Raw genomic sequence first — 21,882 nt, forward strand, 5'->3', positions numbered from 1 at the left:
CTCCTCAGCCTTGCCCTTCATCAGGAAAGGCACAGACAACCTGTTGGCGGCTCAGCAGGAGCTACCAAGAGGACTGGAGCAATTGTCCTGTGAGCAAAGGCTGAGGAAGCTGATCTGGTTCAGCCTGGAGGAGAAACAACATTGAGGGAACCTGAAAGCAACTGGCACTTCAAAGTATCCAGAGGGGCCTGGTAGGGGAAAAAATTACAGCAGATGTAAAGGGCAGGAAGAGAGGCTTTTCAGACTGGCTTTAAGGAAAAGCTTTTTCCCCATGTTGGCAGCCAAGCAATTGAGCTTGTTTTCCAAGCAAGGTGGTCTGGTCAATGTCCTGTTTTTTCAAGACTTGACTGGACAAAGCTGAGAATAATCTGATCTGATGCCATCACTGACCCTTCTTTCAGCAAGAGGTGGGACTAGAGACCTCCTGGACACATTTCCAGTGTGAGTGATTCGGTGATCCTGTTGATCAGGTGGTCATCCATGCTCTCTGCTTTGGAATGGGTACAGACTCAAACTGATGAAAAGATAGAGTCAGAAAAAAGATGTTGTCCTCTAGAAACATCCACAAGTCTTTCTCTCTAGAAATCTAGGGAGTCTTTTTTGGATTTAGAGTGAAAAAAGAAAAACTAATGGAAAAGGCCCAAGATTTTATTAGATGTTTTGAGATCTGGGATACAAAATAGCAATATTTGCTTTAGAAATAAGCTACAGATCCTTGTATCTGATCATACAGAATGTATTATATGCACTGGGTTACAGTCACCCTCTCCCAAAAATGTATTTTCTAATGTTCATCACTCTTTTTTCCTATTCTCTGTTATTTTGTGCTAGTCCTCTCTCATAAATTATCTCTAGTGCTGTTCTATTTCAGACATATGTCTTAGCAATTGCATTGGAATTCACATTTTGTATTTAGCGGAGAAACCAAGTAGTGGCTGGTAGGTTTCTTTCTGTAGGCTTTTTGTGAAGACTGTGTAGTGACTGTCTTTGTTTAAAAAGTCAAGGAAATAATACTGAGTTAACCAGTAGTTCCAGTCTTTCTTTTTCTTTACTCTTCTTTCCTCCTTTCCCAACATCCAGCAACCACCCTGATTCCCCCAAAGAAATCCTGGTTGCAAGAATAAGCTTTACTTTGATTTTCAGAAAACAGGCAGATGTAGTTGTTGTGCTGTAACTTGAGTTGGCAATGCTGAAGGTATGTCTAGTGATGGAGTTTGAGGAACAGCTTGTTGATAAAATGTTGTGTCCACACCCCTCTGTTGCTATTGGGTTTAATTACACCAGTCATAACTACTTCCCTGTGAGGCACCTACCTATCAGTCTCAAACACACACCTGTTGTCGATGTTTCTTTTTTTAGTCTTAGATAGTAATTGCATGCATTTTTTGCTTCACCTTAATTGGTGTCTTTTAATAAGACCTTTATAGAGGAAAAAATACTGTAAATACATACATATACATACACATATATATGGAAATATACATGTGTACATATATGTCTAAATTAGCATTCCCTCAGAAGTAATTCTGTACACGAAGACATCTTCACTAATGCTAATAAAACTTTACTGTGAACTGAAATTATTTTTCTGCAGATGGTTTTTTGTTATAAAAACTTTCCCTTTTTAAATTATACGTAGTTCTGAAAATTTAGTTGGGCAAATCTCATCTAGAGCGCATTTTGCTAGTAATAATGGAAAATTCATCCTGTTGCTACCATAAATTAATAGATGTTACTTGGAAAGCAACAGTGGTAAAAAATATCTTTTAGTAAAAGCAAACTGACCTCTTATGAAAAGGGTCCCTCACTTGATGTAATGCTACTCTATTGTAAATTAGTATCTCACTTATACACATTGTGTCTTAAAATAAAAGTATCATAACCCCAGTGGGCTTCCTAGAGCTTGGCTACTGCTCGCTTGCCTTAATTTATTGAGTACAACTCAAACTAAGAAGGAAAAATGCATTTTACTCTAGACCTTTTCCAAAACTCTTGAATATGAATATTCTAACCTGTTGGCCCCTTCCCTTGTGATCTGTTGTGCTTGCTGAGATTGTGTGCCACAACTGTCCTGTCTTCATGTGCATGCTCAATGGCCAGCAACTTGCAATAGGCATTGTGTTCCGCAGCGCGGTGCCTGTGACTGTGATGTGACCTGTTAATATGTTGCATTTGTTGACAGGCACAAAACCAGGATGTCAACATGTTTGTAAAGATGTCTTGGAAAGATGATTTAAGCCTTTAGCGTGTTGTGATACTGGTGAATGCAAAGTAGTGCTGAGAAAAACATTGCTTGACCAGGTTTATTTTGAAAGCTCAGAACTGTGTACTCAAGCAAATGTTTGTGTGATGTTTCAGCTTCTTTTCATTTAGCAGAGCACAAAGTTTTTTGTTGTTGTTGTTTTTTGTTGTTTTTTTGGTTTTGGTTTTTTTTTTTTTGGTCAGGCATGACATAAGTAAACATTTTGAAATAAAATATATAAGTCCCCAAGCAGTTATTATTTTCTGAAGTGCCTGGATTGTGATTTCATTTTTCATTAATAGTCGTTATTTCAAACTTTGCTTCCTGTGGATTTCATTTTTATGAGGACACATAGGCTTTTAAGTGTGCTTCAGGGAAGAAAACAGGAACTCTTTGAAGACAGAGTATTGGGCCAAAGATGCTTTCTGTTTAGTTTTTACTATTATTTGGCAGCACTGTGGTCTCATAACATTAGCAGGCAGTGCCCATTGCCTAAGAGTCTGTGGTAATGTTTTGCCCTGGCCTTGTTCTCATATTAACCCCCAACCACTGCTGGTTTCTGCTGCCGTGCATCTGCTGCCTTGTGTAGCCATCCACCTGCGGTGGCTTTGGTCTGCTTTGGTCTGAAGCCATTGCACAGAGTCTACTGCCCATTGAGGACATCCTTTTGATTTAATTGGGAATTAATTGTGTGACAGATGCACATAAGTAGGGATCACAAGAGGTGTTTTGAGTGTGCATATATATGAGAGCACTAAGTGAATATATTCAACTGTACGCTCTTGCTTGGGACCTGCTGTCACTAGGTCACTGGAGAAGTCCTTGCAGAAGATAAAATCAAAGGTGCTCTCTATTCAAATTTCAGTGCACTTGGATGATAAAAGCAAAATACCTTGTTGCGTCTTTCAACCATTTTTCAATATCTGCTTTCAAAGAGTAGGTAGGGAAAATAATGAATTGTGAAACATAGTTTAAGACTTAATTTAAATGATGTTTCCTAATGAATACTACTGTGATAGGAGCTAAGCTTTCCCCACAGGTCTGTAGGAGCTCTTTGAGTGTACTGTATCCAAAACTGCTTTGCTATTCTGTTTCTCTGGAGAGTTAGCTTGGTACCTTCTTACTGAAAAGTCCCCTTTGTTTGTGTGACTTGCTTGGCCTTTCTGATGGGATCAATTGCAAATTCCATCCATCAAAATCAGTACTGCTGTATTCCCTCCTCCTCAGTGATGTTGCTCATCTAGTTCCGTGGAGAGCTGATGAAGCTCACTAATGTGCAAAAAAAACCTCAAAACTACAAAAAATGAGGTTAGCTCTTGTAGTAGGTTGGCCTTCTGTTAATTTTCCAAGTTGGACTGGGCTCGGCTGGGTCCAAATATCAGGCCGACTGTGCTGGTCTAAAGGGTGCAGAGGGAGGGTTTGTGCTTGCCAGGGTGGCAAAATTGCAGTAGCTCCTCTTCACACTGGCTTAAACTTGTTGCAGTTCCTCTGTGCCGCTTTGGGTAGATAATCATCCATAAGGTACAGCCATCACTTCACTTGCCAGTCTTCTTTTCAGCTCTCACACTGCCTGCAGATAGTGCTTCTTTTAGGGTTATGTAAAGTTTTATGAAGACAGCCATGCATTCACTGCCACTGGCATTTCTAGGTGTGCCTTCACATGTCACAGGTTTGGATTTGGTGTGTTATGCTCCTTGAACTGAAAATACACTCCATTAGAGCAACTGATTAGCAGACCGGTCTGCTCGTCAGTCAGATCTCTGTAGCAGTGCTCTGTAAAAAACAACCCCAACAAATACATGTCTTAATGTACAGGTTATTGTCATACATGTGAGTCTTTACTATGTGTTGCTTACACACACTACTTTCAGAAGAGCTTAGTTTTTCATAAATTTGAAGCAATATTGCATTTCTTATGGTAGTTCTAGCTTTTAATGCATTCTCAGTTCAGAAACTGTTGAAATATAGTGTTGAGGTGCTGAATTGAAACTGCTCACAACTGTTGTTGCATATCTAATGATGCTCTTTAAGAGAAAAAAAACCACACACATACAAAAAAAAAGCCTTCCAGCTTGTTTATATCTTGACTTAACACTTTTTTACATAATTTTAGAGAATTTGAATGTTGGTAAAATATTTTCCTGGCACCTCTCAATGGGAAGAAAGGATATTTTACAACCATTGTAGTATTGGGTTTGAGGTCTGAATTGAACTCATCCTTATTTTGAGTGGTACATTAAATCTCAGTGTAACTTTGGTAAAGAGTAGTGCCATGCTGCTTTGAGGCATGTTTAGAGAGATATGGGTTTAGCTGTAGAATTGTGTTAATTGTGCCTACGTACAATAACTTCGTTTGGTTGTTAAAACTCATAAAGGTTTAAAAATCTAAAAGATAAAAAAAATGGAAGGTAAAAGCAGTGCAACTATGTGATTATAGATAAAAATTGGTCTGTTTTCTATGTACATATCCTTTCTTTCTCAACAATTGTTCGGTGCAATTAGAGGAAGAGAAAGAAAATAGAACAATTAACACACCATATGTACAAAACAAAACAAAAGAAACACCTCCAGTCTGTAGGTGTTATACTGAACAAGAATTTGGTTTTGTCCCGTCTACCTTTTTCGAATGTAGATAGCATTTACTCATTTGTATTGCATTTTGAAAGACTTGTACCCACTAATAGATACTTGCTGTTGTTTTTGTTTTTTCTTTTGAGCTAAATACATATATGTTTTTCATTGTATCTCTTGGAAACTTGTCCTTTCTTTCAGAAAATATTATATGTTTTTCACAATTTAACCCTTCATATATATATGGGGTGATTTGAAATGTCTCCATTATCAAACAACAGAATTACACTACATATTAATGATTTGGGGTTGTTTCTTTTCTACAAGAAATAATCATCTTCCCCTTCATGTCTTGCTAGGACAACAGCTGCAGATGAGATTGAGCTTCCATATTTAATACATTCTATTACCTTCACACATCCAAACACACACTTGCTCGCTCCCTCACACACCCCAGTGTCACATTATAGGTGAGCAGGCCCTAATTAAAAGCACGCACCATCTGCCAGAGTGCGGCGGCAGAGTGGCACTCCACAGCCATCCTGATTCCTGTGATTGAAATGTATTATTTATGAGCTCAAAGACAAAATACGCTGCTTGCCTGGTGAAAGCTGCAATTAGGAGCTGGATAGCACCATCTAATGGAATGGAGTGCCACTGGCTATTCATCTGTCCTCTTCTTCCTCTCTCCTCAGTCGGCTACCCCAATAATTTTATTTTTCAGTCTTGTCCTTGGATGTTCTATGATACTGTTTCAGACAATTTTGTCTCTCATGTTCCACTTTTATACAAGATTGGAAAGGGTTGTTGAAATACTAAACTAATTGTGGAGGATTTTGCAGCCTTTTGTTTCCTTCCTGTGCCACACATACGGTTTTACTTTCTATAGCAGAAGTGATACTGATGTGATGTGGTGGTACAGAATTGGAGCACAAGTAAGATAGATGAGCAAGATCAGTTTACTGTATTTCTCCAGTCCCTCCCAAGGAGCCATGTAATGGAGTATCCACTGCTGCATCTGAAAATTTTATTTTCATATGGAAATTTGCCCTTTTTGGGGAGGGAGGGAAGGGAGGATGACAGTACACTACAGACTATGTGAAAGTTCTTTATTGTGTTGGAAAGAAAGGGCAGGATTAGGGGAAAGCTGCAGCTTCGGACCTTGCTGTCTGGAAGCAGAGATCATAACCTCTTCCAGCTTGCAGAAATCATGTCCTGTTATTGTTTCTTAGTGGGGAAATTAATGAGGAGGTTTTGGACTGAGGGGTAAAATACACCTTGTCAGAAGAGGAGGAAGATGACAGGGAAGGAGCCCTGTTTGTGTTACTTGGTCCATCAATCTACCTTTTTTGACTGCTAGATTACAACATTGCATGTAGTAGAAATGTATATTGTATTTAGTGTCTAGCTCAATGACCTTTAGAATGTGCGGGTTAAGAATAATCACACTGATTCAGAATAATCTGGGGAGTGATTTTCTGGTCCTTGGTAATGTCTTTTTGTAATGCTCTTGAGTTTTGCTGTATTCTATGCTGGGCATCCAACAGTATAGCTTCAGCAGAAGCAAGCAGTTAGGACTGGACTGATATTTGAAATATGACCTTTTTTTACAGTAACCTCCAATAGAAACACTTTGTTTTTAAATTACAGGATCTGGTCACTACTTCAACTCGTGCAAAACAAAACCCTGAATAAAAAGATACATGTCTAAAACTGAGCAAAAAAAATATATATAGGAAGTGTGCATTTTATTTTTTTATATTAACATGTTTTAAAGAATGTTGAATGATGTAAATCATGGCACATCTATGAATACATGTCCTGTTATTGTTTGTGTTTAGAACATACGCCATCAGAAGGATAAGAGATGCCTTTAGAGAAAACAAGAACATAGCAGATTCTGAGAAAATAGAAGAACTACTGAATAAAGCCAAAGCAAACCTAGAGGTTATTCAACGGCAGGTATGTTTATTTCTCTCATTTTTATAGGAGTTGTCCACTACTCATTTAACTATCTTATGCCACTAGAGATGGAAAAAACAGATCGTTGCTCAAAACATCTCTAGATGAACTTCAATTTTTGTCTGAATTTGTTTGTCCTTCCATCATAGGTTCAGAAGGGTGACTTTGACACTCACTTCAAATAGTCTCACTTCCTTCTGTGTTCATTTTTTCCTATCTCCAGATACAGTGTTAGAATAGTAACAGAACAAGAAAATCCTGACATGAATTAAGTAAATGCTGGCTAAATGTGTCCAAACAGGCTGATAGGTTTTTCTTTGGAAAATGTGAGTCACAGGCAATATTTTTCTTCAACCTTGTCTGAGTGGCAGTTACAGCATCTCTTTTCCTTTCGGTAGGTACCATGTTACTAAGAAATTAAATAGGCTTGGTTGAACTTCAGATACTTTTTAACTTCTCATTCATACCTATTGTCTATCTAAAGTGACCACTAAAAATTGGAAGAAAGCAGGTTTGTATGCCTGAACTCTCTGTGGGCACTTACAATGCTTAAGCTGCTCCTCCTTGCAAAATCTGCACTTGCTGACACCAGTCAGAGCTCAGTAGCACTTTTATTAAACACTGGATGAATATGTGCACCTGCTCCTCCATGGTTTGTTTTAATATGGCTCTTTAAACAACCAACAGGTCAGTTAGATGTATTCTTATTTTAGAAGGGAGCTAGGCCCTTAGATTTGACAATTAAGTATGGATACTTAGGTACAAGTTAATTTTTAAATTTATTTTCTTCTCCCACGAGCAGGTGTTGTTTTGTGCTACCATAGTTTTGCTATCTTTTTTTAACTCAAACACTGCTATTTTTTTGTTTAAGTGTTTCTCAAAGAAGCAATTTGGATTGGATTGTTCCAATGCAATTACATTTGAATGTTGGGGTGTTTTTTTCTCAGATCCGTAGGTGATAATTGGCATTTTCAGCTCTTCTAATTCTTGCTTAAGATAAAGTCTTGCTAAATAAAAGCTTTCCAACTTTTTTTTCAGCAAAACATGATTCTACTGATCTGAGTCCTAATAGTTCTGGGACAGATTTTAAAATAAAACTCCTCTTTCCTCTCTAAGTCCTTTGTAAACCCATACAACCTTGTTTCTGTAGACCCTAAAAAAAGATACTGTTTCTCTAAAACAGACCCTTGACAGGCTGGACTCTCGTCTAGGGTGGGAGTCTTGCCTTGCACTTTTTTTGGACTTTTCTTTTAGCCTAAAAATTGTCCCTCAGCATCAGTCAGCATCTTTCTGTTACGCATTTGTTACTGTGTCACTGGGCCATACCAGAATAATTCAGAATGGCCTCAGATATTGCTAAGACTGCAGGATTTTTGCATGTTTGTTTGAAACATCAGCTATCTAAGTGGCTTCTCCAACATAAAAAACCAAATTGATAAAGTTGGTTTTAAATTGGAACACTATCATTACATGTAAGAATTTCAAGGAAAATACACTTGAAAAGCACGGAGTATTAAAGATACTGACACAACTTCCCGTTTCAATGTAAGTGAAACTTACATTGAAATATCTCTTTAATGTTATATTTCTAAACATTTTCCAGACAAAGTGCAATCACGCTGCATTCACTTTTGGAAGGGTTTATCTTACATGTTTTCAAGTGTAATGGATATTAAATGTTATTATACGGTAACATAATAGGCAATGGAACTTTTTAACAAAAAATAATCAGATAGAAGAAAATTATTTTGTCAAGATAATTTTTGATATGCATCCCTGCAAGAGTTGATTGTTTTGGTAATAAAGACATTTTTTTCCTAAAAAATTGCAAACTGTTGTGCTTTGCTGAACTTCTGTTATGTTTTGGTGTCATCTCTCACATCTGTAAAGCAAGATATAAATCTTGTAAAAATAGCAACACCATCTTAAAAGCTTTCCATAAGGACTATTAAAAACCTGAGCATCTAATTTATTAATATTTACTATAATAATAGTTATATTATGTGTATAATAATAATTATATTATTAATATTAATATTACCATCTATTAATATGTACTTGCTGTAGAATTTCATCATGCTCTGTAGAAAAAGTTCCTTCTTCCTCTCTGTTTAATTGAAGATCTAAATAATGAAGTTATCTGACATTATTAAGATTTTATATTTAAAACCAACCAAGCATATTATAAAGTGCTTTTATTTTTAATGCAGAAGTACTGAAACAAAGATGAGATCTAGCATACAGGTTTTTGCTAAGTTTGGGGTTTATTATGATGTGGTTCATCTTGGTATTGCTGACTTTTTTCTAGTATGTCAGTAGAAATTAAATAATATACCTCTTTGCTGACAATTTGTTGTTACTTTAAAATCAAATTTATATTCACTTTACACTCTAATTTATGGTTTAGTCATCAAAGTGACCATTGAAGTGTAAGGTTCGTAAATAACTATTTGAATCAGCCTAGTGGGAAATGTGAAGTAGTGACAGATTACTGTCATTTTGTTCATGTCAGTCACTGTACAATTTGCTTGAGTGTTATAAAAGTGGCTTTATAATGCTGAAAAGCATGGACAAACATTAATCTCCAGCTTAGTCTTCCTCTGGTTATTATTTCTTTTAATTTTATAATAGCCCAACCAGATGAAGGAACAACTCATTTTCAACAGTGTTGACAAAGATTTTTGTGTGTGTTTGCTGTGTAAACAACTAAATTTTGTGATTGCCTTCCTGTAGAGAAGGGGGTTGTGAGAAATGCATTGTCACAAATAAGTGTGAAATAGAAAATTTTTAAAAGTTTTGAGGTGAAATTTTGAAGTTGTTTGAGGATTGTCATAACAACCATTCCCCAGCAATCCTAATACGATTTCATTTGTGAGTTTCTATTACTATTAGTAATGTTAGTATGTTAGTGGTAGGAGAATTTGCACTGAAATGTACTGCTGCTGCTGAAATTCAAGATTTATAAAAGCCACTTTGAGGATTGGCTAATATTGAGTGTTTTGAAGTTTTCTTTATGCTCTTCTGTCTCTCGAGTTTTGAACTGAAAACATAACAGTGAAGTTCAAAAGCTATAGTAGATGTGTGTGCTCTGATTAAAGCCTTGTTTTTGTTTATAGGTTGTCTCATTCTTCCATATTCCTTTGTAGTGCTTTCTCCTCAGTTTCCTGGGTTTTATATTGTAGCTAGAAACTGCCAGTCATCTTGTTGTCCAGCAAGAAGGATTATTTTGTTTTTCTTGGCAGCTCTGAGCCTTTATTAACAATTTTTCTGGTTTTAACATCACACAACTACAATACTCTTCAATAAAAGGATTTTAATATTTCACAGCTTTTATTTGTCTCTTTGAATAATCCAAACTGATGAGAATCCTGATTTGCACAAACCTTGGTCAGGGAGACAAGAGATTCACCATGAGTGCTCAGACAATCAGGACTTGTCGATGTGCCTCCTTTACAGCTGCCTGGTCATCTGTGTTTTTTAAGGGAACAGATAAACTTTCCTTTTGAGTCTGAGTTGTTTTTCCTCAGGCTTGACCTCTCTTGCTGTTCCCTTCAGATGTGTAGAATGAAGGAATGTGGTGTTGAAGCATGAAGCCTCAGTTAGAAAGGTTCCACTGATAATCATAAATACTGAGTACTTGCAGCATGTCTCGTGTTTGCATCATATTATCAAGAACATTCTAATCCTTGAAATAACCATTGCTTGTACTAACTTTAGCTCCATTGCTCTTGGTGAAATGCTTCATGACTATGCCTTGATAAAAGCCCTTGTCATACTTAGTGTGAGAGTTTAGTCTCATATTCTTATGTTTCTCCACAGTCAAAATTATTACTGTGGTCCTGTACTGAAACTTGTGCAAAATAAGAACAATTCTTCTGGATCTTTTCTTTTTCAGCAAGCCAAGTTGCCAGTGCAGCTGCATGTAGCCAAGTACTGCGCCTTCATGAGCTGTTCATTAGCAGTGTCTTACCTTTGCAATATTGTGAATTTGAGTAACACTTGAATGGAAGTGGAAATTAAAACTGAATCAGTGAACTAATACAGCACTCGTATTGTTATAAACTGATGACAATATAGCCATAAGGAAACTTTCTGTTAATCAAAATAACATAAATATTAAAGCATGTTTAATAATTATTAGCAAGACAAGCAACTTCAATTTTAGTTGCTATAAAAAATGAAAGATAGAAGTACTACCCTAGTTTACTAGACCTGGTTTGAATTGACTGCTTATCCTTTGAGCAGCAAATATTCCTATGTTCTGGACTGAAAGCATTTTGTTGAGTATTTGGAGGACTGGTACCAATTTACACAGTTGTGAGTTCATGAAAGTGGAATTGACTGTCTGAAAAAACTTACCAAACTTCAAGAAATGTTCTGGGTATCTGAACAAGTTGTGTTTATACTGCAGAGCACTGTAGGCTGGCCTTTGCGTGAGAATATTGATTCTGAAAACTCTTGTTAGTACTAGTTTTGGGTTACAGGTCATATTTATGTCTAATTTTTATGAATATATAAGGAAGTTGCAGAGTACTGTGTAATATATTTAATTATGTTGGCAGCAGCTGTGAGGCCAAGAGGAAAGAATAGCTAGAAAAGCTCTTTGGACGCAAGGGCAGCACCATGCTACTGTTCAGGAATATGTCTGGTATTGGCAAATCATGTCTTCCTGCTGGCAGACAATTCTATTGGAGTACTAATATGGTTTATTCTTGTCAAGCTTGCCACTGTAAGGAAGTTTTAAAATCACAGATTATTTTACTGCTTTTCTTAAGAAACTCTTAGGATTTTATCCCTTTTTTTCCCAGCTTCACAATGGCAAATACCCACTTCTCTACAAAAATATGGTTTTTTCTACCACAAAATTGTAGACTTACAGTTCTTAGATAAGAGCATTGCCCTTGGAAGTTTTCTGGGGTTTTCACTTGTGCCGTGTATTTTTATTTATTACAGTTGGACATCATTTTCCAGCCAGGATAGAGCTGACACTACACCTGGAGAATTTTTCTTACCCCTCCAGCCATTTACCTATACTTAAAGCAAGTGTAGACACAGTAAAGTTTTCAAATGCTTCATTCACAGTAGGAATAATCAAACAACGGACAAATATCCTGGTGAAACAGCTTTATCAAATCGCTGCACAGTATCCATGAACTACCTGTATACTTCTAAATCCTTGGATTGGCAGCTAGAATGCATTTCTCTTGCTCCTAGCCTGTTGCAGTCCTGGTAGTCAGTTTTTGATTGCTTTACCACATCATGAGTTCTCACTTGTTTGATTCCTTACCTGCAATTACAAAAATTGTGCTGGAAGCTTGTGGCAAAGCCACAAACTGAATTCAAATCAGCTGACGTAGGGTTTAGAAACCACTGGGGATATTTTCTTGTGTTCGTTGGTGGTTTTAATTTCAATTTTTTTTTAATTTCAAAGCTCTTTGGGGTGGTATTTTTAGTTATTTTGTTTTCCTTGAGGTAGTTTAAATCCTTTTGTTACGTTCATGTTGCATTTACATGTGGTTTGAAGACTTCAAATACTCAATAACAGTAACCTACCAGGAAGAATATGATTAAGAAAGCAATGGAAATCCTTAACATATATTAAAATTCAGAGCTCTTGACTTAGAAAGAGAGACAGATGCAGGTGAAGAAATGTAAAACACAGGATGGATAATACATGACCTTCAGTAAACAAAAGAAAACTTTAAACTGAAATTGGGAAACAGTAAATTCAGAGCTATACTGGTTTTGTATTTCAGTAGGAGAGTAAATATATTTTATGTACAGTAAATATCCATAAGTTTTGGGGGGTTGAAAAGGAGGAGGAACAAAGAAAAAGGTGTCGTAGGAGTGACTTTGAAAAAGGTTTGGTAAATTTAAAAAGAAATCCAGCTGAATCACAACTTGTCCTTTTACAGAACTTGTTAGCAGTGAAGTCTACTTTGGCCAGCTTTTCCAAATATCTTTTTCATCTTGGCATGTAGGCTAGCTTTGGAGATCTGCAGCATTGGAACAGATGCCAAAAGCCCAGAGCTGTCATATCAGCTTAATTTCTGGCATCTGAGGGTGCAGGAAGTGTAATAGACATTCTACTCGTCTTCAGGTGGCATGGCTCTCCAGGTTACACCTGTGTGAGTCTCCAGAGCAGTGTTACTCCTTAGGCTTTCATTTAACTCTCCTGATGGAGAACAAGATTGTGTTTTCACAAGTGATTTGCTGCTGTTCATTTTGCTGACTAAACTACAAGTGGCAGGTTCTGTCTGCAGTATTAAATTCCAAAGTAGACTGTGCAGTGAAAATAACCTTTAGGCTGCCAGCAGCAGAGGCGATTCAGAGGTAGAATGAGGCTTTGTCTTTCTGATGTAAGCGCTTAGGGTAAAACACAGCATTTGATGTATGCAGTAACCTTTCCTAAAAATAAAGACTGCTGAGTGTTGGCAAATGCATTTAAAATACTGTAATTATGTGTCATAAAGAACTGTCATTATTTTTCTTGCATGTATTTAATGGCTAATCCAATGAGGTTGGGACCTTATCATAAATAGTAACAGTAGTTATGTAATACCTCCAGAGCTGTGAGTACCTGATGTTCTGCGCAGATGAGGGCTGTCTGAAGGACAGGAGAAGGACTTACTTTCTAGCGAGCAACTCAGCGTGGCAGTATGTCACATCCAATAAAGCAAATGCTGAGTGTAAACTTCCTCGTGAAAAAGACGAAGTTTTATCAGTCTGGCTGGTCAGTAGCTTCTTGAAACGGTCAGGAGCATTAACCATTCTGTGCTGAAGAAAGCTCCAGAAGCAAGGAAAGATCACATTTTCAGGCAGATGTGTCCCTCTGCCATTTGCCCCCTTTGCATTTTCTGCTTTGCTGTGTTCGGTGGCCCAAGGGTTTCAGCCCAGGTTGTAAATGAATATGGCTTTTAGGGGTGGCTGTTGCAACAAAACTTCAAGGAGGCTTTTCCAAATGAGGTAACAGCAAGAGTGTGTGTGTCTTAGTACAAATAAAAAATACTGTCAAGAGAAGGAAAGCAGAAATAAGTGCTTTAGTTTTGATCACAGAGCAAATTACTTTTGCTGTGTTTCTAATCTGACTGTGTGATCTTGCTTTGATGCCTGTCAGTCTGGTTTGCAGTGGTGCCCATTGAGGGAGGGTTTGAAGACTGAGTTTCTCACATTTAAGTGTATTAACCTTTGAGCAACTTCTTGTCTTTCTTGCTGTGTAATGTCTGCTGCAGAGCAGAACATTTGTGGAGGTTCTCTTTTTTACTGAATAGGAGAAGGAGAAGCATGGCAATCCTACATTATTGTTACTTACATTCACATCAGAATATTGATCTCTCATGGGAGTCCCTTCTCAGGGGTAAACCAGTTCCAAGTACAGCTAGACCTTGAGGAAATTAGAGGCATTGCTGTTTTGAGGACTTCTAAAAAAAGGGAAAGAGACAAAAGTGCTGTTATTGAAACAATGATCTCCTAATCTCTTATTGTTTGTTGGTTGCTTTTTAATCTGTTGTAGTTTTATTTCTTTTTTCCTTGGTGTGAAAACTTTCCATCCTGATGTGGTACTGCTCATTGGAAGGAGAGACACTGTCAGATTCATTGGCACTGCAACTGAGAGGGTACACTTCTCTCCAGGAGGAGCTTTGGCACATTTGTCTGTTACCTCTAATCCCCAGGACTGTGTTCTGCTGCCCTTGAACTGCAGTCTGTAATTCAGGATGGCAGTGTTGGTACTGGCACCCTTACTGTCTGACAAGTCACCTGGTCCTGTACCTGTGGTAAAATGGGGTTTTTTAACATTCCTCTCCAAACCCCATGTTCAGTCATCAGTCTCTCAGGATATTACAATTTCAGTTTTTCCATTTACAGCTAACAGAGGGAAGAGGAGGCATTTTAGCTCCTCCTGAAGCTACTTGCACTCTTTTCTGACCTTTCAGATAAACATTGATTCTCCCCACAACACACTGAAAGTATGGTTTCAAATTTTCCCCTGCCCTTTTTTGGTTTCTTCCACAGATGGTTTTTCAAGTCTAAAGAATTTATTCTTCATTCTCAAGATAAGGGCAGTCTGCAAAGACCTCCATTTGTCTTATTTGCTCCAAGAATCTGGTTTCATGACTGTTTCATTTTTGCCCATCTGTGCTTCTGTTGGTTGTCATTAAAACTTTTCCATTTTTCCAGTTTCAAAGGTGACATTTACTTTCTTTTTTTAAAATCACTTGCCCAAATGAAAGCTGTTTAAACAATCCACCAACATTAACTGTCATTTTACAAAATTCTGAAAAAACCGGTTACGTATAAAAGAAACAATCCTCTTCATTTTCCTTTGTGTCTGGTATGTCTGCATATATTGTAATCTTCCGGGCATCCACTGAATACCCCTGTGGGTTATCATAGCATCAAACATGATCTCTGTCACCAATACCATTTGACTGAATTTGCAACCGGGTAAATTCACAGTGATCTACTTTTGCTTTGACAATAAACATGTATGTGGCCTTCACATAAAAGCTCTTCAAGCAAAGAAGCTTTATCATTGATGTGTTATTTCACAATTTTATCTTTTTTGCAGTAATTCAGATTCTGTCTTGTGTCTCTGTAGTTAGTAAGTTGCTTGTATTTGAGGGAAATATGTTTGATCCATTAAGTTGTGATGAAGGCCAAGCTTAGGGAAGAAAGTTGCTAGACTCTAATAGCAACATGTCTGATCAGACCCTTGGAAGTTTAGGCAGGGAAAGCTGTTTTCAAGACAAGAGTGTACAGTGAAGTTTAATTAGTGTTTACGCAGTCTCCTTGGTACTTGGTGCATTGCTGCTGTCTTTAGCTTTGTGCTTTCTGAGGTGAGCCTGGGTTTTTTTTGGCCATTAAGAGCTACAGCTGCAGTGCCCTTCATCTTCGTGACAGGCATTATGCCAGTACATTAATTCTGAAAACAAGTAAAAAGAAGAAGAAAGAAGGAGCCCAAACTCTTCCAGTCACATTTAAATCACAATTTGACTGATTCCTGTTGTTATCCTTTCTGGGGTGTGTCAGATACGTGTTTCCCCTCTGATGTATGTGCTGCCTGAATGTCCTTCTTTGGCTGTTTGCTTGGCAGGAAGTGAAGCATTTCTAAGAGTTTCGGACTCACCTTTGTAATTTTGTCACCAGTAGAAAATGCATAACTGCATAGTTTAAAATAAAGATCTGCTGTTTATGCTGTAAAAACAAGGTCCTATCCCTCATCAAGGCAGTTATGAATATTGCAGTGTAGTGGCTAAATAATACATTCATAATTTTTCTTCTGTGAGCATAATTGATTTGCTGAGCAGTTGCTTTGATAATTCTTAACCATATTTTCACCCAAGTATGTGGTTAATGAGAGCATTATGTGACCTAATCACTTAGCTTTTCACATTAATACAGATCTTGTTTATAATTCTCTTGTTTTGTTGTTGACCCAATACTTTGGTTCTGTGTTCAAATTATCTTAATTTTAAATGAAAATATTTATTGTCTCACAGAAGTCTAATTTCTATGCACATTTGTCAGTAGTGCATACTTAGTGGGAGTGATTGCTCTCTAACTGCTCGTGCCAGTATACCTCTGGGAGGTTAATCAATCTCGTGCTTTTTAATTGACATCAATAATGTGTTTACATTTATCAATATTTCTTAATTGTCAAGTTATAACTGTGGAACTTCAATAATAAATCATGCCAATGGTTAACTTCATACATTAGATTTTTAAGAGTCTCCTTAAGCACTTTGACATGTTGTAAATTGCTTTTAAAATGATGTATGTATACTCATGGGGGAAGAGGAGAAAAAATTGGTATGCAAATTCATGCTGTCAAATAATACTGCAGAACTGGCCCATTGACAGTAACATACCTTTACCACATGTAGGATATGCTTTATGGGGAAAAAAGAGGAGTAAGTCTTTTCAAACTGCATGTTTTATTACTAATAATTTTGTGACTATGACAGTGCTCATACATTTGTTGTGTCATCCCCAGGGAATTGTCAGGGCTGAGACTTTTTCCATTCTGTCAGCTGTAGAGGCACGACAGAGGACAGGGAGAATTACCAGTTCTACTGCTCCTCTGCAGAAGTATCAGTGAGCTGTGGAGATCAAGGCATTCTGGTTTTGATGGTGCATGTCACCAATGTCCTTAAGATACTGAGGTGGAAATGAAGGAGAGTAGCTCTGTTTAAATATAAGCATGTATTTAAAGACTTGGGTGCACAGGGAAACAAATTGTTTGCCCAAGTTCACAAAATATGCTTACAGCAGGAATTAAGGCATGATAGCCCAAGTCTTACAACACTGTCTATCTCAGAAGGTATACCTTTATCATCTACTTCACTCTCTTCTGTGTCTCCTTTAAACCCAAGGAGCAGTGTTCTCAAGAGGGAGATCTGCACAGACAGAAAGCTGGCTGGATGCTGACTACATTGTGTCAGTCTTACCATGTTTTATGGGCTACATCAAAGACAGTATAAGATCTAAAAACCGTGCCTAATGAGCAGTGTAGAAAGAAGATGATGCTGTTTTCTAGGTGAGTGAAAACCAGTGTGAGCACCAGGAACATCAGGGCTGGTTTTTATTTGAAAAGACTAAGTATTAAATATTCCAGTTTAGTCTAGCAACCATTTTGTTGACTTCTTGCAAATGTCATAAGTTAAATCTCTCCCTACTTTTATGAATGAGACAAGACTGATAAGAAACAGCTATTAAACAAAATTACAATAGTTACCAAATCCGATCACATTTAAATCAAGTGTGTGTAATCAATCTCTTTTGAAGGGTAAAGCACTTCACGAGACAAATCCATTGGCACTTGCTTTAGCGTGACAGATTAAGTACCTTCATGTTGCATGTATAGGGCTTTGCAGTAGGTTGCTTGTGTGAATAAGTGATATTTAGGCTCAAAAGCAGAAATCCTGGAATGCAGCTTGTCTGCCACATCAGCCCAGACACTGCTGCACAGGTTCTGAGCTAGAGGTCATTCACATCCATGTCTAGAAAGGTAAACTTGGGTCAGTGTATGAATGTCTTTAAGAAATGGTGACCTTTCAGCAGCAGTCAAATTTTATTTGTGCTTTTGGTTTCAGACCTACTAGGGTACTTGAGATGTGTAGGAAACTAAATTTAGTGTGGCTGTGTAGCTGGTTGACCTTGACTGGACACCAGGTTCCCACCAAAGCTTCTCTATCTCCTCAGCTGGACAGGAGGTTAAGGTAAGTTAGGGAGAGATCGCTCATCAGTTACCCTCATGAGCAAAGCAGACTCATATTGGAGAAATCAGTATAATTTATTACCAAACAAATCAGATAAGGGTAATGAAAAATAAAAGTAAGTCTTAAAAACAGCTTACTTCTACTCCTCCCTTCTTCCCAGGCTTAAAATTACTCCAAATTTTCTCTGCTTCCTCTGTGCAGAGGCTGGGAAATGCAGGCTGTGGTCAGTTCATCATAAATCAACTCTGCTGCTCCCTTCTCCTCAAATGGGACTTCTCACACTCTTCCCCTGCTTCACCATGAGGTCCCTTCTGCAGGAGACAATCTTGTATGGACTTCTCCAGTGTGAAGCATTCCCATGGGGTTCCTGTCAGGACCAGACTGCTCCAGCTTGTGTTCCTCACAAGGTCACAAATCCTGCCAGCAAACCTGATCCTCTCCACCGGTCCAGAGGTCCTGACAGGAGCCTGCTTCCCATGGGGTCCCAGCCTCCTTCAGGCAACCATCTGCTCCAATGTGGGGTCCTCCAGGGCTGCAGGAAGATCTCTTCTCCACCATGGACCTCCCTCTGCTACAGGGACACAACTGCACCTCCATGTTCTGCACCACAAGGGAGTCTAGGCTCCAGCACCTGTAGCACCTCCTGTCCTTCCTTCTACACTGACCTAGGTGTCTGCAGAGCTGTTCGTCTCTCATTCCTCTCTCCTGGGTGCAATTGTGAAGGTTTTCTTTTTTTTCTCCTTCTGCTTAAATATCCCAGAGGCACTATCACTGCTGCTGACCTTGAGCGGTGGCAGGTTTTTCTTGGAGCCAGCTGGCATTGGCTCACTCAGACGCTGCAGGAAGCTTCTGGCACCTTCTTAAAGAACCTACTCCTGTAGTCTCTCCTCTACCAAAACCTTGCCACAGGCTGTTAGCATGAAGAACATAAAATCTTGTATGAATTGAGTTCAGAGAATATTATTTTTATTCATGTCCTCCACAAATATATTTAAAGCCATCATAGCCTGAAGTGTAAGTAAAACTAGTTCAGTTGTCAGGTTTTCTGGTACTTTGGAGGAAGACTGAAATAGCTGCTACCAGGTCATCAGGTGGGATGTGTTCTCAAATATAAGTGAGCCTGGTACAGGAAACTTGTGTTTCGACCTTCTTCCATTTTTCAGATATCCTACATTGAGTACATTCTGGGGCTACTGAGAAAGTAAGGAGTGTCATTATTATCCATAATGTGTATTCTCATAGGCTGAAAAGAGAGGATTGCTCTCTTGTTCAGAGGGTAGCTGAGTGTTTGAAAGCAAGTATTGTGACTTGTGTTCACACATTTATGCTAATATGGGTGCTTGAGAGCTCAAGGTACTCAGGAAGTCACAAGAATGTAAGCTACAAAATTATTTAAGGGTTCAAGAACATGAGCTTTTTCCCTCATATTTGAATAAGATCAATATAGTGTAAAAGTAGAACTTGTGGTCTTTTTCATCTTTTGGTTAAGTACAGACTATCTGTGATTCTATTCTTTCCTATATCTTCAACTGAAAGGAGAAAGGAGAGTAACTTTATGCTGCAAATCTTCTTTCAGTGAATACTTCCTTCAAGGAAGCTGAAGAGCACTGTGGAGCTTCACAGTGCACTTTGTATTTTACAAGTGCTTAGCATATGCATCTCCTGTTGTAAAGCTGAAAGCTTTGGGTCGAGCAGTGATGGGGCTTAAGAAGTACCCAGTAGTAATCACCACACACAAACAAGAAGCCTTTTGTAGAATAACAGGATAGTTTGGGTTTCAAGGCACCTTAAAGACCATCTAGTTCCAATCCAAGCCCCCAGCCATGGTCAGGGACACCTTCCACTAGAGCACTGAAGCTCAGCTGATCAGAATTCAGTGACGGTACTTCTAATTTCAAATGTTTGTAACAGTGTACAGTTAAGAATTTATTTTTAAAAAACACTACACAACTTATGCTCTTGTGTGCAAGTCAGTAGCCAGTACATACCTGGCCTCCTGACAGGAGGACAGTTGATCAGGAAGTAGCAACAGATAATTTGGTCAAGATCAGGTCACGTATTTCTTATATCTGTATAAGGTTTTTAAATCCAACTGCATCGTGCATTAGTTTTGTCAATGCTGCTTGATTTTGGATTTTTGTTTTTAACCTTTCTAAAAAAAAAAAGTTCTTTATTTTACTTGCTGGCTAAGGCTTTTTAAAATGTAAATAGCAGTCTTGTACCTCTAATGCAGAGTGCTGTGAAGCTGAGAGGAGAACCTGACCTACTCTTATGAAAGAAAACAAAATTGAGAAAGGGTGGAACATAGGAACAGAGAGATCCAAGGTTTCTCACAGTATAGTAATGGATATGACCTTTAATATTGAGGCCTTTGGATCAAATTTAAGTTGGCATTAAAATTTTCTAATAAATTCCCTGCTGAATCTCAGAGTTTTTTTCCTCAGATTTAATTCAGTAAGGTCACAATAAAGCAAGTGCTGTCTGTGCTATTGTAATTGCTCTCAGCAGGCTGATAATGTTATAGCAGAGAAGTACCAGCTACTGTGCTTTTATTCTTTTTTTCAAGCACGCTTCTTCCTCTGTGCTTGCTCCTCCTGCTCTCAAGTCTGCCCTAAGTAAGAAGTGAAACTGTTTTAAATGCCATTTCCTTCTTATTTTTGCTCATTTTTATAGTGATGCTTTCCTGAGTCTCTTCAACAATGGGATTAGAATTACAGCCTGTCTTATTGCAGAGTAATCAGAGTCTTGTATTTCCTTTCCTTAATTTTCATCCAAACATACTTTAAATTCAGCCTCTTCAGTTCTTAAAAACTGATGGTTCTAACATGCAATGCTTAGTTCATTTTAGCCTAGTGGTTTTAGGGTTGTGGAATAGATGTACAGTTACATGAGTTTCCCTTAGACATATAGGGAGAAACAGTGAATACCCACATTACTGTGTTTGGTTTTAAAAAATGACAAATCACAGCTCTCCACAGTGAGGCAGTTGAAGTTTGGGTCCTACACCACATCTTTTACAGCTTTCAGAAGAGTGTTGTTTATGTTTCTTGTATGAGTGCAAATTTATGCTTAGCATGCTACTGGTAGATCTGTTACTGCTGTATTGGAGGTAAATAATGCCCAGCAGAGTGCTGTGATCATGGTTCTCCCTTGAAATGTGACTGCGAGAGACTGAGGGCAATTCTGCTTGAGTTTCCAGATGCAACATCCTCCTTTTCAAAATCAGACAGTCTCTCTAAAATGTCAGCTTTCTGTCTGTTGTGGTGCAGCTGTATCACAGCTACTCCTTTTTTAACAAATTAAGAGGTATCTTAAAACTCTATAACTGGATCACATGATGGGGCTTTAATGGGCCAGTCTTTTAGGTGTGGGCGGGATACTCTTTTCTTGACTGTGGACACAAACTAATAGTTAATGTTCCTCAGTATAACTGGTAGCTCAGGCCTTTGCTGTTTCAAAGGCCCAGCCTGGACCAACTTGTCTTATTTGGTTTCCAACACCTTAATTGGCTTCAGACTTCTCCATCTCCACCCTCCTGGTCCATCATCTTCCTGCACTGTCTTTCCCTGAGGCCTAGAATTTCTTACCTAAAGTGTCATGCACAGGCACGTGTGCGTGTCTCCAGCTACATGCAGGCATTGACTGTTCAGTGCCCATGGCATTCATTGCTGCTGAAGAAACCAGTCTGGGTAGAAAAGAAAATTACTGGGGTGAATATTCCACTGCTTATGAGCATAGTCAGCTAATGTGTTCAGTAGGATATGTCCTCTTGCCCACATGGGATTGATTAGAAATTAGGAGCAACAAAAGATGTTTTACAAAGGTAGTTCTAGCTCTGAAATGCATGCAGCTGTATTCTGCTGACCTTCAAACTCCATGGCAAGCAGA

General features: G+C 38.2%; 1 protein-coding gene across 1 annotated transcript in view; it reads left to right on the forward strand.

The window, feature by feature from the left end:
* LYRM4 (LYR motif containing 4) overlaps window positions 1-21,882 on the forward strand; it is an 87,596-nt gene that overhangs the window by 17,678 nt on the left and 48,036 nt on the right. The window contains exon 2 of the mRNA XM_033055729.2: window positions 6,655-6,775. Within this exon, the coding sequence (XP_032911620.1) occupies window positions 6,655-6,775 (121 nt within the window). The remainder of the gene's footprint in view (window positions 1-6,654; window positions 6,776-21,882) is intronic.

The sequence above is a fragment of the Catharus ustulatus genome, chromosome 1 (genome assembly GCF_009819885.2).
Source record: "Catharus ustulatus isolate bCatUst1 chromosome 1, bCatUst1.pri.v2, whole genome shotgun sequence".
NCBI lineage: Eukaryota > Metazoa > Chordata > Aves > Passeriformes > Turdidae > Catharus > Catharus ustulatus.